Raw genomic sequence first — 15586 nt, 5'->3', positions numbered from 1 at the left:
CAAGTGTGGGACATTCTGAGAGCTGCTCAGTAGTTTGAAGAACACTTGGACATCCAAAGGTAATACATTGAAGTATCAGTGCAGGTGCAGCGTGGGCAGATGCTTCAACCTTTACTCCATTCTTTTTTATTCTCTTGACTCAAATAGCAGAGAAAGGAGTTTCAGTTGCAAGGTTTTAGGTGTGCTGGGCACACATTCATTCTTGCCTTTAAGCAAGCGATCTAATATGCTTTCTTCTCTAGGGCTTATTTCATAACTGATAACAGAATCATAGAATCATAGAATAGTTAGGGTTGGAAAGGACCTCAAGATCATCAAGTTCCAGCCCCCCTGCCATGGGCAGGAACACCTCACACTAAACTATCTCACCCAAGGTTTCGTCCAACCTGGCCTTGAACACTGCCAGGGATGGAGCATTCACAACCTCCCTTGGCAACCCGTTCCAGTGCCTCACCACCCTAACAGGAAAGAATTTATTCCTTATATCCAATCTAAACTTCCCCTGTTTAAGTTTTAACCCATTACCCCATATCCTGTCACTACTGTCCCTAATCACGAGTCCCTCCCCATTATCCTTATATGTCCCCTTCAGATATGGAAGGCTGCTGTGAGCTCTCCACACAACCTTCTCTTCTCCAGGCTGAACAGCCCCAACTTCCTCAGCCTGTCTTCATACAGGAGGTGCTCCAGTGCCCTGATCACCCTCGTGGCCCTCCTCTGGACTTGCTCCAACAGTTCCATGTCCTCTTTTATGTTGAGGACACCAGAACTGCACACAATACTCCAGGTGAGGTCTCACAAGAGCAGAGTAGAGGGGCAGGATCACCTCCTTTGACCCACTGGTCATGCTCCTTTTGATGCAGCCCAGGATACAAATCTCATTGGATGTTTCTTATTTTCTATGTTTCTTGTTTGAAAAGCATTTGCTTTTCTCTGAAGTATGTCTCCTACCCTCTTCCAAGGTCAAAGAACCTTCAATCATATTTGTGTTGTTCTTGCACTCTGATGGATGCTCCTGTGACAGCCAGCCTCATAGGATAAGGATACACATAATGCTTAGGTGATGCTTAGCAGTTGCTATGGTGACCTCAGTCCACTGCTAGTTTCCTTTGATAGGAAAGAGAAAGAAAAGAGGAAAGTAAAATTTCCGCTTACGTGTTATTGATCATATCTGTACATCAGTCCTGTTTCAGCCAGACCTATGTATTATGGCCTTTATAGTTTCATATGGGACCTCACTGGTATTCTGTGATCTTTACTCATGATTCACTGTGTCTTCCTTTCTCTGTCATGAAACCATGTGCCCTGAGATTAGTATGAGATGTAGGAAGAAAGGGCTTTTTCCATCTCTGCCTTTACCTCAATGTTTTCCACAAACCACTGGGAAACAGAAGTGGCAGAAGCTAGTTTATCACATCCTGTGGTAGATGTCTAAAACAGTTAACCCTCTAGAAGTGCCAGTCTCTTTGCCCTTTATGGGAGGAGATTTAAAATACAGAAAAAAATTGTCTTCAAGTGAGTAAAATGGAGGGGATTAATTTTCCCCATGGGATCAGCTCCTCAGATGTCCTTAGGCACCAGTTCTACCATATCAGTCAGGCTTCCTAATCTTACCCTTAATTTTCCTCTGCCTCAATTTCCTTGTTTTCTAAATACAGTGAACAATACCATTTAATTTCATACTGTCTCTCTGTGAGCATTGTGTTCACAAGTCCCTTTGACCAGGCAAACAGCAATACTGATTTGGAGAAAACTCCAGGAACAAACTTGCCATCAAAGTTTTCAAGCTGACAAGCAGGTATTCTTTATTGCAGCTCCAGGAGACACGGGGGATAGCTCCTCCTAACGTGTGTCTCCCCATTGCCACACAAGCCGTCCTTTTATAGCCACTGGGCATACATACATATTCATGAGGCTCCGTATGGATTACATCATTTTCCAGAGAGTTCCTCGAATGCGTACAGAATTGTGGTGGTGGTCTCTGAGGGTCGTTTACTTCCTTCAACAATCTTCATCACTTCTGGCAGCCTTTGAAGCAGATGCTCAGAGATGCTCATACCAGTTTAATTGGTTCGTTAGCACCAGAAACATAATAATCCTCCTACCCTCCTACTTATCAGTTAGTTTAACTGTAGCCCATCCTGGACACCTGCAGTTCCCAGATACTCCTTATCCCTGTGTCCTGTTCTTCTAGACAGTTTTTTTCTTAAAACTATGTCAACTATAACGATTTATCTTGTGAGAATTCTCAGTATGTTCTCTAGCTGCACTCTATTTTTTTTTCTATGTATCATGCACCTCAGTAATTTTCCATTGCTACAGTTACAAAGCCATCAAACTTAACATTACTTAAAATTACTAATTCTAAAGATTTCTATATTCCATTTTGTGCCCCCCCTTTGTCTCAATATACAGCAAATGTCAAGTAACTAACAGCTTTCAATTTGTAGTTTAAAGTATTCTCTATGGAGCATGAGGCTGGAGAGACCAAAAATACCTGGAAATAGTGAAGGGAAGAACTTAGCATAGGAAAAGGTAACCTGTAAGGCCATGTGCTCTATAACCTTGCCTGGCTGACACTTTCTACAGATCCTGTTTAATGAGATTGTAAAGACTAGCAGCTGATTCTGGATCACTTTCCCCTCCCAAAAAAGAGCTGCAATGAAGGAATCAGGGTGGTTGGATAGTGTGCATGCCCAGCTACAGGACTGGGCAGAGGGCATTAAAAGCAGCAGGCACAGAATACAAGTAGTATCTGTGTCAGGAGCTCAGAAAGCCCCAGAAAAGCTGTTAAGTATACTGCTGTTCTTGACTGTGGCTTTGCCAGGAGGCTGAACAGATTGCTGGTACAGAAGAGCAGCATGCAGCAATAGGGAAGGGAGGGAAGAGGCACAATGTGGTGGATGCCGTGGAGTCGAGCATGAGAGCTCACTGATTTTTTTCATATTTATAAATTAAATGTTTAGCTTCTAATCAGTGCTGTATAAAACAGGAAAAAAAAATCGAATTCCTGCTTAATCAGCTCATCATCCACATAGCTGGACAGCGTGATAACAAGTGACTGTAGGAAATGTTTTCCATAACCTCTCTCTGCCCCAGTCTCTGCCCTTTCAAAAGGAACAGAATTAATATACAGAAATAACAGTGCAGGCTTTGCACATTGATTTCAATGTCAAAATAAAATCATTTGGAGGATTACCCGCTCCAGTCCTACAGCCCATAATACAGAGATGGGAGCAACAGGAATAAGCGAAAAGGGTGGTCAAGTCATTTCAGGATAGGATAGTTCCTGAAAGCCTTTCATTCTGCCCCCCCCTGACACTAATAAGGGACAAATGCTGGAACAAAAGGGTTAAATGCAACTTGTGTTCAGATAAACAAACCTATGGGAGATAAAGCAGTTGCCATGCCAGCTGACACTTAAAGCAGCCAGCACAGATTTGGCATGAAGCAGAAGAGCTAAAAGGCTGCACTGAGCTCCGAAGCGCATCATACACAGGCTGTTTCTTGGCTTTAGTTTTGTGAGACCTGTTCACTTTAAATCAGAAGCAACAATTGCTTGCATCAAATTTCTCATCAGTTGGAGGACAGTAAGGAGGTAGTTATGTTTTCTGGGACCCAGCAAATGAAACCAAGCTAAAAAGTCTGATAAATGTGGAAGAAAAGGGGATGGAAGGTCTGGGTCTCTGCCACTAACTGTGGGAAGCCATTGGCAAGTCCTTTGACTTTTCCCTCCAAAACCCTTTCACCTCTTTCTGTAGAAAATAGAAACAAGAAATATTTTCTGTGTTTGATTTCTCTGTTTTGTCTTTGGAATTAACAGTTCAACATTCTGATGGATCTTCTCTAGCATCTCTAAGTAGTACTGCAAATAACATCTAATTAATTATGCCAGTTAAAGCACTAATGGAAGGTATGCTTTACTTCCCAAAGCATGACACTTGCCTATTCAGTCTGGTCAAATAGTGAATAACACTCTCAATATAGTGAATAAGCCATCCTTTGTCAAGGATAACATTAGCTTCCACAGAAGTTTATTGACTAATGCGTATAATTATTAATTTAATAAATGGTGTTCTAAGTTACAGTTTAATAACTGTTGTTGGGTCCATCTTTCTGGAGTTTGGGCTGTGCTGTTATTTTAACTGCATGTGAGGAGCACAGGTGTCATTCATGTATGTCATGAATGTAATCCTCTAATTAAACCCCCGAAAAATGGGTTTCCAGTCAAAATGCAGATGAAAAGTGTATTTATTTTCATTTCTTTGATAATAATGTATTTCATGTAGCCTGTTATATAATTGTCTTTGCTTTGTTAATCAAGTCTAACACATGAATCTGTTGTTATGTCCTAAAGGTAAGGCAATGAGAGGACTTATGAAAGTGAGGTGCCCTACAATTTGGCCCATTATGTCATTGACCGCAGAGTAAATTTGCTGAGGTCTCTCTAGAGTGAGATGGGCACTCAGGTGAAAACAAACAAACAAAACCCACAAAAATGCAGTTTTAGGGTATATGTTTGAAAAATAAGAGGGAGTGCCCATATCTGGACTTCTGACAAGCCCAGCTCATATGCAAGCTCAGGCCTTCTCCCTATGTATTTAGAAATCTGTAGTAGAGTGCAAACTCCATCGCACTCTCATACGTGCGAGCAAACATAGCCATTGGCACAGTTATCTGTCATGTAAACATCCATATTCTGGTGCAGGATACATTAACATATGGTGTCAGAGAGAAGGGCAGCAGCAGTGTGTGAGAATTTAAAACCAGATGGTGGCTGTAATGTATGTATGTAAGCTCATTGTGTGCTTACATACATAAATATATATATATATGTGCATACCCACAGAAATATAATTGTGTATATGTGCATGTCATCCCAACACTCATTAGACAAACTCTGACTTTTAGCTGTACTTCAGGGCATAATGTTCTACGTAAATCTAATTGACTTTCCAGTAGCTTAACTTATTAGTGAAAATTAGGTTGATGGATCAAGCCTAAAAGCTTGTATAGCAAAAGGTTGTACTGGAACTTTCTTCAGCAAATTAGCAAGGACTCAGATGTAGACAAACATGCTAATAAAAGTCAAGTTTCCTCCTACAGCAATCAGAAAATTAACGTTGTCAAAAACATGAATCTCTTCATAATGGCCAAACACAGTTAAAATGCAGTAATAATTTGGGTATATTAAAAAAAAAATAAAATGCCTCTTCACAAAACTACATTAATATGATGTTTTAACCTTTAATACAGATGTCATAAAATTCAAAATGAACTACAGTCTAATATTTTAACATCAGTATGACTAACTGCCACCCATATATAAAGTGAAATAACGGTAATTTATATTTCTTCCTTTTTAGATTATAGGGAAAAATAGTTAAATTTAAAATATTTAGAGATAAAAAAAGATATTTTTTCTGAGCCATCAGTGTCATATGCCACGGTGCCAGGAACATTGTTCTTCAGTCTGCGTAATATTAGACTGGTCTTTCTCCAACAGGAATTCTGGAAAGTTTGCAATATCACATTTCAGGATTTAAGCCACACTGTGCAACTGATACACTAAAACTGGATTTTTATGATTCAGAGAAGGGGTTTTTTGAGTTTTTCTCACAGCTTCTTAGCCTTCTTCTGTGGGTTGTTGCAAGATACAGGCTACTGAGTGAGGTGACCTCATGTAAGCAAGCAGTTCAGTTATGACCTCCTGATTTGACTGGCAGCAGGTTATGAAAGACAGTGATAAAAGAATAGTGGTTTGCTCTTTGATCTTCTAATTGCCTAATATAACCACAGCTAAAAATTCTCACAGAATATCCTAAAGTTGGTATTCTGAATTCAGATTTTAGCAACATAGTCATCTGTATCTGAGCTACACCACTGTTGATTAACAAACAGGTTTGTCCAAAATATTCTGCAGAGGCATCCCTGTCATTCTGCCAAGAATCTGGAGCACAGTAATAGTGCTTCTGAAGCATCTGGTAGTTTAGTCCGATGCATCAGGTTGAACAATCTTTGCTGGAAAACATTTACTCCAAACACTGATGACTTCTCTCTAGAATAAGTAGACTTACCTAATATTTGTAAACATCCAAGAATTCTCACATGTAAAACCCTGAAAAGAGCTGCAGTTGGGCAGAGAAGCCAGGAGACCAAGGATGTTCATGGCTTTCAGTATTAACCTTCCAGAGTAACTAGTGGGTTGAATGTGTAGGTTTGATGTTGAATATATCAATTCAAAGACACAGTACAGCCTGCCTGAGGCTTCAGCTTAGTTTTCTAGACTCACACCTTCATCTTCACATTAAATTCACTGTTTTCTATCTTAGAAGATCAAAAAGATGGTTTATTTAGAGGAGAGAAATCAATGAATTTAAATTTATTATGTAACAAGGTATTTGAGTAAGTATAAAATATAAAATGCATATTATGCAGTAATGTACTCAAAAGTCCCCCTTTACTATTTTGTTTCCTTAGGTGCTCTCTTTTTCCTTTCCCATAGAATCAAAGATCAATCTTTGATTGGATTTTACTTTTAATAAAAACTGTCTTGTACAAATTGATGAATTGTTTTTCCAGTCCCTAGTTAAGATTTGACCATGTGTTCAGGGTTAAAGAAGAAGAACCTGAAGCCCTGTGGTTACTCCAGAGGATACAGCGCTAAGCTAATGTAAACATTTAACCTGCCGTAGCGGTCAAGTCGGAAGCATTTTTTTCCCTGGTCGTGGGCCCCTGGCAGGGGTTTTTCAAGGCAGCTGTCAGGCTCGTCTCCATGCACGATGCAACACCACCACCTGGTGGCTTTAGGCAGCTGCTCTTTATGCTTGCCCAGCGCCGAGTTTGAGCCCGTGCTCCACTGAGGATTCGGGAAAGTCTGACTGGCGTGAAGTTCAGGTTAATTATTTAGTAGGGTGGGTGGGAGTTTGGTTTGAGATAATCCCAAGAATTTATTTTGGGAGGGATTTTTTTTTTTATGCAAATCTAAAGTTTATTCATTTCCCATTGTACCATTTGTATTTGTGGCACACAGATCGCCGTGGATTTCAGCACAGTATTTTGGAAATGTGTGGGTCTTTCTTATTTCAGAACCTTCCCTCTCCTCTAAAAAAAAACCCTAAACCAACCAAAAAAAAGCTGCTTCATCTATTTTCATATTCTTCCTAGAGTTTAATGAAAATCCATAATATCCAGAAATCTAGCAGTACATTGCAATTGACCATCTTCTGAAAAACGCTTTCCAACCATAAATGTACAATACTGATTTTGAAAAAGAATTTAAACAAAATTTTTTTTTGCAGTTCTTCTCTAAGCTGTGCTACATCCATTCCTCTAATAGGAAGCAAATTATTATCAAAATCAAATCGCAAACTATTATCAAAATAAAAGTAATTATTCCTCTCATTTCAGGTTGGGAAGTAGATAATCTGGGTCAAACCCATGCAGGTAAGAACCAGTTGTGCTGACTACCTCTTATGTACCTTTCTTCTCAAAGATAGCATGTAGAGCACATGGTAATATCAAATTATTGAAAAGTTGGGTATAAGCCATTATGATGATGAATACCTGTAGGTCTTTGTAACACTCTGATAAGTGAAAGTAAAAATCTGATAAATTCCTAGAAAACAATGTGATTTAACCCAAAATAAAAAAATTAAACTATCTTCCTTAAAAGCAATTAATTACTGCTTTTTGTAATTAATAGATGAAAATTATTTTTCATTAATTCTGTGAAAACTGATCATACTTAAATATCTATGGATTAAAAATTTAAATTTCTAAAGGTACAATATTTGACTTCACTAGTTTTACAATAAAATTTGTCCTAGTTTGATTGTATGTGTTTTTAGCTATGTGCTTGCAGTTTGCAATAGAAATTTTCTAGTTTTAAAGGTTCAGTGTTGATTTAAAGTCACAAGTAAAAGTGTGTTTAGTTTCTAAAAATACAGAATTGAGTATATACTGCCTTTGGGCCTGATGCAAACAAAATCAGTTGGATTCTATTCACTGATTTCTGCAGAGACCAGTTTGAGTCCTAATAAAAAACACAATCAAAACAATTTCATGCCAGATTTCCACTTTTATAGGTGATTATGACCTGCTGGAAAGCACAGCCCAGTCTCCCCTAGGTAAGAAACAGAACCATGGAATGTTTCTTTTTTTATTTCAACTCTGTTAAGATGGAAGCTCCAAGCTTTTATCCTTCCATTTAGGTATTATTTTATAAATCAGTTCTAATTATGGTGACACATTTTCTGGTACGTTACTTTTAGCAGTATTATGAAAATGTATTCATCCACTATTGAGCCTTGAAAACTAGCAAGTGTGTTGTTATAAATTATATTTACCCATTTAACAATAATTACTGAATAATGTTAAAGAAAGTCAACACCGTGATTCAGTGCTTATTTTCCATAAAAAACTAGCAATGAATGTGCAAGAGTAATTTACTAGAATTTTCGAAGTAATGCACTGCTGTTAAATGAATGCTGTGATTAAATAGATATATTCTGCTGCATGGATGGCAAGCAAATTCTCTGAAAATAAGGTCATTGCTAGTGTTATGAGCTATTTGACTAAACTGCTCTAAGAATGTGAAGTTGCACAACTTTAAAAGAAACACAAAACCAAGCAACAAAACACCTTGGAAATTTCCATCAGTTTTGGTCATGGTACAGCTCAAACTCCAAGAAGTGGAATAATTCAATAAATGGAAACTGTTCTGTTGTGCTGGAGAGTAGCAAGTGCAGGCAGCAGCCCATCTTTAATTTTTCAACCAGGTCACTGAGCTCTGGAAAGAATAATGGTGCTTAGAAAGAGCACCATGGAGGCCATCCCACCTGAGGCAGCCTCAGTAGGAAAGTGAGTGTCAAGAGACACTTTCCTTTTCTACCCCCAGCTCTTGCTTTCTGATACAGTTTTAAATCTTTTAACTGTGTTAGTGAAAGCCATTTAGGAGCTAGTCCTTAAATGAGATTAGCCAAGCAATTAGGGTAAAAAGATAGAAAAAGAGAATGAGGTTTTCTTTGAGCCAGCATTGAGTGTCTTTAAAATCACTTGTTTCAGAGTAAGTTTATAAACTGGGCTTGGAACAGGGAAATGTGAGAAGCTCTGAAGCAGGTTTAAAATTGTGAACTGAAATCACACTGGACATCTGGAGATGTAAATGAACATTTTGCTATTTAGACAGAGATGGAAAAAATTCCCACTCCATCTTTCCTTTGTTTCCCTAGAAACACTTCTCACAAAGTCACTTAGATCAGAGCCTAGTCTTGAAAATAAATGAGTGGGATACATGTTATCTGAGTATAGGAGAACAATCCAGCTGCCTCATCATAGACATATAATAGCTATTTTACATATCCCATAATTTCCTGCCTGGCTTTCAGCAGCCGCTCCAAAAAATCATGTTAGCCTTGTGTATTTTTGCCAGTTCATTGCATATGTCTTATATATAGATTATCTTTAATAGCACAAAGTGTTTATATTTAAGTACTGGACCTAACCTTTGGCCATCTGAAGTGTAGATGTTTACATCAAATCTGTATTCTCTGGATGCCTTTCAGAGTCAATGGAGAGAAATGCACATTTAGCTGACCACTGTTTTAAGTACCCACTTGAGAATGAGGTCTTCGATGTCTTGGAGTCACTGACTATACTGGTTAAACCTTTTTTTCTCTCTTGTGACCAGTTGTAGTAGTAAACATCTGTAGGTCCCTATTGTAGAACTGGGTCATTAGAAATGTCATTGAACTTTCAAGATGCCATTAAAGTCTTCTATGGCTAGCCGGATAAATAGTACCCCCAGTAGTACTGTGGGTTTTGATTTGGTCATGTACCAAAAGGGAGGGAGGATGTGTACTGCAGTTTGCTTCAGCAATGTCACATTCCCAAATGTACTTGGCATAGGGGACATCAGCAGAAATTGCACCGAAGATGGCTGGTCTGAACCTTTTCCTCATTATTATGATGCCTGTGGCTTTGATGAAAATGAAACAGAGTCAGATAACCAGGTGAGAATGAATCTTATAATAAAAAACAAATGAAGGGGGGGGGGGGGGAAGCAACAGGCTGGTTTTTGTCCAGCCTATGCTCATGTTCTGATTTGATGGTGATTAGAATGAAATAATCAGGTATTCATAAGCATAAAAATGTGAGAAGTGAGATTCTTCCTATTCCTGTATTGAATATTTTCAGAATATGAGTGTTTACTGTTGATACAGCTTTTAACTTCTAGAAGCATGGATTAGCCTCCAGTTCCTCCCTTATTGACTAAAGAATCCCTTAGTCAACTAGTTTTTTTTTCTGAAGATGCATGCAGAGTGGTCAAAGGAACGTAGACATCCTTTGCTAGCTCCCTGAGAAATAAGCTTCATGGTATGCAGACCCAAGGGCATGCCAGGCATAGAGCAAGGCTCTAATATGAAGTAAGATCTCAGGTGAACCAAGAGGAGAAAACAACCAGGCTGTTCAAGAAACAAGTCCTGCCTATGGTTCCCACTGCACATTGACAGGCTAAAGAAGATGTGACCATAGATGAACTGTTTAATCGTGTGTTCTTTGCCTCCCAAGGATTACTACTATCTATCTGTGAAGGCTCTGTATACTGTGGGATACAGCACTTCTCTTGTTTCCTTAACCACTGCCATGGTTATCCTGTGTCGTTTCAGGTGAGTCAGGACATAAGACATGAGTTGTTCAGTCACTGGAGGAAAGAAACGGGAGATCATCTGCCCAAAACAATGTTTGAGCTTTTATCTCACCAGATGCAGAATAAGAGGGAGACAACTTAATAGAGTGGTTATCCCAGCTTGGACACAATCTAGTAGTCACATTTTAGTAGACTGTAAATGCAACTGCAGAAGCTGCATTGGGCTGGCTATATTTTATTCTAACCTGCATGCCTTTGCAGGAAAATCTCCAAATACTACTCTTGGTCAGGTTTAGTATCAGTACTGTCGACAGTCCTGCTTTTCAGATGTTGCTGTTCTTAGTGCCAAGATGTTCTGGCCATGTGTGCAGACTGGCCTAGTGTGCTATTTCCATGAAAGAAAATTTATTTTTTTTTCCCTCCCTGTTCTTTTCCTCTCCCTTTGTTCTATCTTCTCTAGGAAGCTTCACTGCACTCGAAATTTTATCCACATGAACCTCTTTGTTTCATTCATCCTTCGTGCAATATCTGTATTCATTAAAGATGGTGTTCTGTATGCTGAACAGGATGGCAACCACTGTTTCATCTCAACAGTAAGTAAAACCGAAGCCAAAGCCTTTTTCCTTTATTCTTTTCAGCATGAAGTAACAAAAAAATAGGCAGGCAGCAGTCTGTTGGGTATCATAAACTGAGAAGCTATTGGGAGAAGAGGTAATTAGTGGTAAATTTCCCTCCTGGTTTACAGCAAAACTGTGGATTTTATTGTCTCATGATGTCATTAACATCCAGCATTCCATCCTTCAGAACAAATCTACAGGTTTTGATTTCTGACTATACTCAGGTTGCTTCTCCCTTTCACAGATCTACATAGTAATAGGTGGGATGTGAGCAGACACAAGCAATTTCCTTCATCTGAAGGTCTGGTTTTTCTCTAGAGCCTCATTTGTTCTGGATGTCAGCCAGAGCTATATGTCAGTAGGGTGACCATTCAGTCATAGCAAATACCTCTTAGGGTCACAATCTCAAAAAAATCATTGGTATTATCTATGTGTTAAAAGTGTGCGGTTTCATGGAAAGCAGTCTCTTTCACAGATGCGCTTAGCTCTATATTACATGTAAATTCCAATTCCTTTCACATTTAAGGCTAGTATTTGATTTGATAAGTCAGCTCATTGGGTGTAATTGTGATAAAATTGCAGTGAATTCCCAAACTGAGATCTCCTTTATCCATACAGTTATGAGCTAAATTCCCTATGAGTCATTTCCACAAGGAAAATGCAGCTGTGTAGTTTCTTAATCACCCTTTTCTTTGTCACTGAAACTAGATTTGGTTTTAATTCTTCTCCATGATAAAGCTGAAGCCCTGTTAGATGTGTAGCTTGTTCATACTGCTTTTCTAATAGTGGCATCTGCTTGTTTTGTTTTGAACACGTTAAAATAAGCCATCTAATGACCAGATCTTCAGCCCTGGTACAGTTTCCATGAAGAAACTCAGTTCTGATGGTTTCAACATGTTGGTTGTAGCTTTGACCCAGAGGATGGAGGGCAAATGGGAACCAGTCAAAATTGTCAGCTGCCTACTGCCCCAGGCAGGAGTTTCAGTTTATACCCTGATTCTGCTGTGATTTATTGAAAAGTCCTACTTTTGTAGGGCTAATGATGTTTCACTGGGATGCAATACTGGAAAAGCAAGTATGTCGTACTCTCACAGAGTCAGGGTAGAACTCAGTTTTCATCTAAGGCTTTTATCACTGAAACACAGAATCATAGAACATTTAGATTGGAAAAGACCTTTAAAATCATCAAGTCCAACCATTAACCTAGTACTGCCAAGTCCACCACTAAACCATGCCCGAAGTGTCACATATACAAGTGTATATGTATTAGCTGCAGGGATGGTGACTCAACCACTTCCCTGGGCAGCCTGTTCCAAAGCTCGACAACCCTTTCAGTGAAGATTTTCTTCCTAATATCCAATCTAAACCTTCCCCGGCACAAACTGAGGCCATTCTTGGAACTGAAACCAAGCCCCACCTCTCTACAACCTCCTTTCAGGTAATTGTAGAGATAAATAATGTTGTCTCCCCGGGCCTCCTTTTCTCCAGGCCAAACAACCCCAGTTCCTTCTTTTTTCTTTTTTTCTCTTTTGTCCTCTGCTTTCCTCCCACAGTAAATGAATGAAAGCTTCTGTCATTTTTTACTGTAAATCACTCTGCTTTCTTTACATTTACGCTTACTTTCATTTTCTGTCCCTGAGTGACAACACCCTCAAATGGCAAGGAAGTTCAATTCTCAACTGCACACAGGAGGGTGCATCCTTTCCGATCCCACTCTCAGGGCTTTCCACAGTCATCCTGCCATTTCACATCCTTCATTAGGTTTCTCAATACACAACTGGATTCTTTTCTTCTCTGCACTTAATCCTTGGAAAGGGGCTTAAATCTAACAATTAGTGTACACTGACAGTGTGAACTCCCACCAACGCAAGACATTCTCAAGCAGTCTGCAAACACTCATTGACCATCTCCCACTGCTAAAATTGGCTACCTGCCCTTTCAAGCTTTGCTGTCTAAGTGGAACCTCACATTCTTCTCATGCTTTTAAAACTTTACTATTAAAAGTATATAATATTAGTCCCAGCTGTGTTCCTTTCACCTAAGAGATTTGGAGAGGTTGAAAGCATTTTTTTCTGTCTGTTAGGTGGAAACAACATGGAAATAACTTTGTTTTTCTTGATTCTCTGCAGGTGGAATGCAAAGCAGTGATGGTGTTCTTTCACTACTGTGTCATGTCCAACTACTTCTGGCTTTTCATTGAGGGATTGTACCTTTTTACTTTATTAGTTGAAACCTTTTTTCCAGAGAGGAGATATTTCTACTGGTACACTATTATTGGCTGGGGTATGTGACATTTCTTGTCTAAAATGCATCTCAGTGTGCAAGACAACTCCATGAGCCATCTAATATTTCCACATGTAGTTTCAAAAGATACTTTTAGTCTTTGTATAGAAGGACCACTGCAGACCAAACCAACCTGTGCTTTTTTTTGTCTCAATAGAATTGAATTGAAATCTGGAGGACACTACATCTCTTCCAGAGATGTAGTCCACAACTGATAATTTCCTTCTACAAGATATGATCTCGATGCCAAGTTCTTCATCTTAATCAAATCTGCAATGCTATCTAGTCCATTTTCTAAAACTTAATCTGTACCTTTTTTCCAGTAATAGCTAAATTGAAAATTTATCCAAAGGATATCCACATATGCTTATCCTACCTGAATGGGAAATTGAAGCTTGCAGTGTGAAGAAATGAGATTTGTTTCAGAAAGGCCAGCTGCACGATGATAACCAGTGTAATTATTTTTCATTCTGGCCTTCTGAAGATAAATGGAATCCTGTAACATATTAAATCAAACAGTTCTTTGTTGACATTTCTGTGCAGAAGTCAAATAATGAATGTAGAATGCATTCATTTTAAATGTAATCTAAGAAGTTTATACTCATTTTTTATACTTAAACATACTTCTGAAATAATATGAAAATAATCCTGTATGCTTATGAGTAAAGTCTACATACAAACCACTTACCTTAAACTTCCAGACTCTGGGTGCAAGTTTGTAGGGCAAAAGCAGCCCCCCAGCTCAGAGCTGGTGGGGAAGGATTTGTATGGGAGCAACAATAAGCAAGAGCTCAGAATTTTGCAGCACCTGGTTCCTTATCTGTTTCTTAAAATGTGCTGAGCACATCAGTGTCCTCGTTTGATTAATGAGAAATCCATATGGCTATGTTGATCTAGATAATATTTTCCTCTTAAATATGCAATATGCTTGTAAATTCTCTGGATAGACTGCTGTCTTCCTGAGATCTCTCCTAATGCCTGCTCCTTACTCAGGGCAGAAGCACAGTCAGCAAGAATAGCTCTCTACTCAGCCTTGAGGCTTCCTGTTTTCTAATGATACTCAGAAGCAGAAAAGAAGGTGCTGAAGATACATATATACATTTTGATGTAAAGAAAATGAATGTGAGTGTATGTATATTTATATAGCAAATGGTTTAAAACTCCAAACTGATCTAGAATGTGCTTTTTAAACTATATTTTTATAACATATTTAGTCTAGCTCTGCCTCCTTCCCATCTTTCAGATTTGCAACACTATTCTATATAGTGCAAATCAGTGCAAACTAGCTAGCACAAGACCCATGTTTGATATTTAAACACTATTTTTATTGTTGTGCAACTGTTAAGTGCACAAAGATCTCAATGTTTTCTAGGTAGTCTCATATGAGAAAAGCGGACTTCAGTTTAAACTGAATAGGCATGATTTCTTTTCCCCAACGACTGTCATCTTATTTCTTCCTCTCATTTTCCTTTCAAATATTGCTCTGTGTGCTTTTTTAAAGGAGGAGGGCTTTATCAGTCACATAGGTCTAACAGGGATATTTTTATTTCTGATAGTGGGAATATGAGATTTGACAGAGACTCACTTAAGTGGATCAGTTGAATGACTAATTAATGTGACATCAACACAGCCTTTCAAAATGTATGAAACATAATTGTTCCTGTCAATTTATGACACTCTCATTCACTGCTGCAAGCTAGGGTTTTCAAGGTCTTTGTTTGTGTTTTAGCACTTCATCTTTACAGTGGTGCCTGAATAGATGTAGGCAGTTTCCTAGCCAACGATTTTATTTTCCATAAAATGTAGATCCAGCTTACCCAGAGTTGTCTTTCAAAATTGCATTGTTTTATAAAAATTTCCACTGAAAACCCCACTTCTAGTGTTTTAGAAAGGAAAATAAGTCCAGGTTTCTCAGTGGATTCTTACTGGTTTGAGTTAATTTGTATTTTACGTGCATCTTTTAAAGAGTAAAGAAATGTCTGAAGTAGAAATTAAATTCTTGCTCCCTATATTCTCTTTTTGGTGTCTGTTTTGC

The 15586-nt window shown here is 38.6% G+C and overlaps 1 protein-coding gene across 11 annotated transcripts in view; it reads left to right on the top strand.

Moving 5' to 3' along the window:
* Window positions 1-15586, top strand: part of ADCYAP1R1 (ADCYAP receptor type I) — a 138077-nt gene that overhangs the window by 87279 nt on the left and 35212 nt on the right. For 6 of the 11 annotated variants that reach the window (XM_062621330.1, XM_062621332.1, XM_062621329.1 and 3 more), the window contains 5 exons: window positions 8088-8129; window positions 9910-10013; window positions 10573-10670; window positions 11112-11244; window positions 13398-13551. In XM_062621330.1, the coding sequence (XP_062477314.1) occupies window positions 8088-8129; window positions 9910-10013; window positions 10573-10670; window positions 11112-11244; window positions 13398-13551 (531 nt within the window). Of the gene's footprint in view, window positions 1-7410; window positions 7447-8087; window positions 8130-9909; window positions 10014-10572; window positions 10671-11111; window positions 11245-13397; window positions 13552-15586 lie in introns of all 11 variants that reach the window. The other 5 variants (XM_062621328.1, XM_062621334.1, XM_062621336.1 and 2 more) reach the window with 1 other exon arrangement.

Source organism: Pezoporus occidentalis, unplaced genomic scaffold (assembly GCF_034315485.1).
Source record: "Pezoporus occidentalis ecotype Australia unplaced genomic scaffold, CSIRO_AGI_Poc_V1 ctg23, whole genome shotgun sequence".
In the NCBI taxonomy this organism is placed as follows: domain Eukaryota; kingdom Metazoa; phylum Chordata; class Aves; order Psittaciformes; family Psittacidae; genus Pezoporus; species Pezoporus occidentalis.
This window is presented reverse-complemented; position numbering and strand designations above follow the sequence as displayed.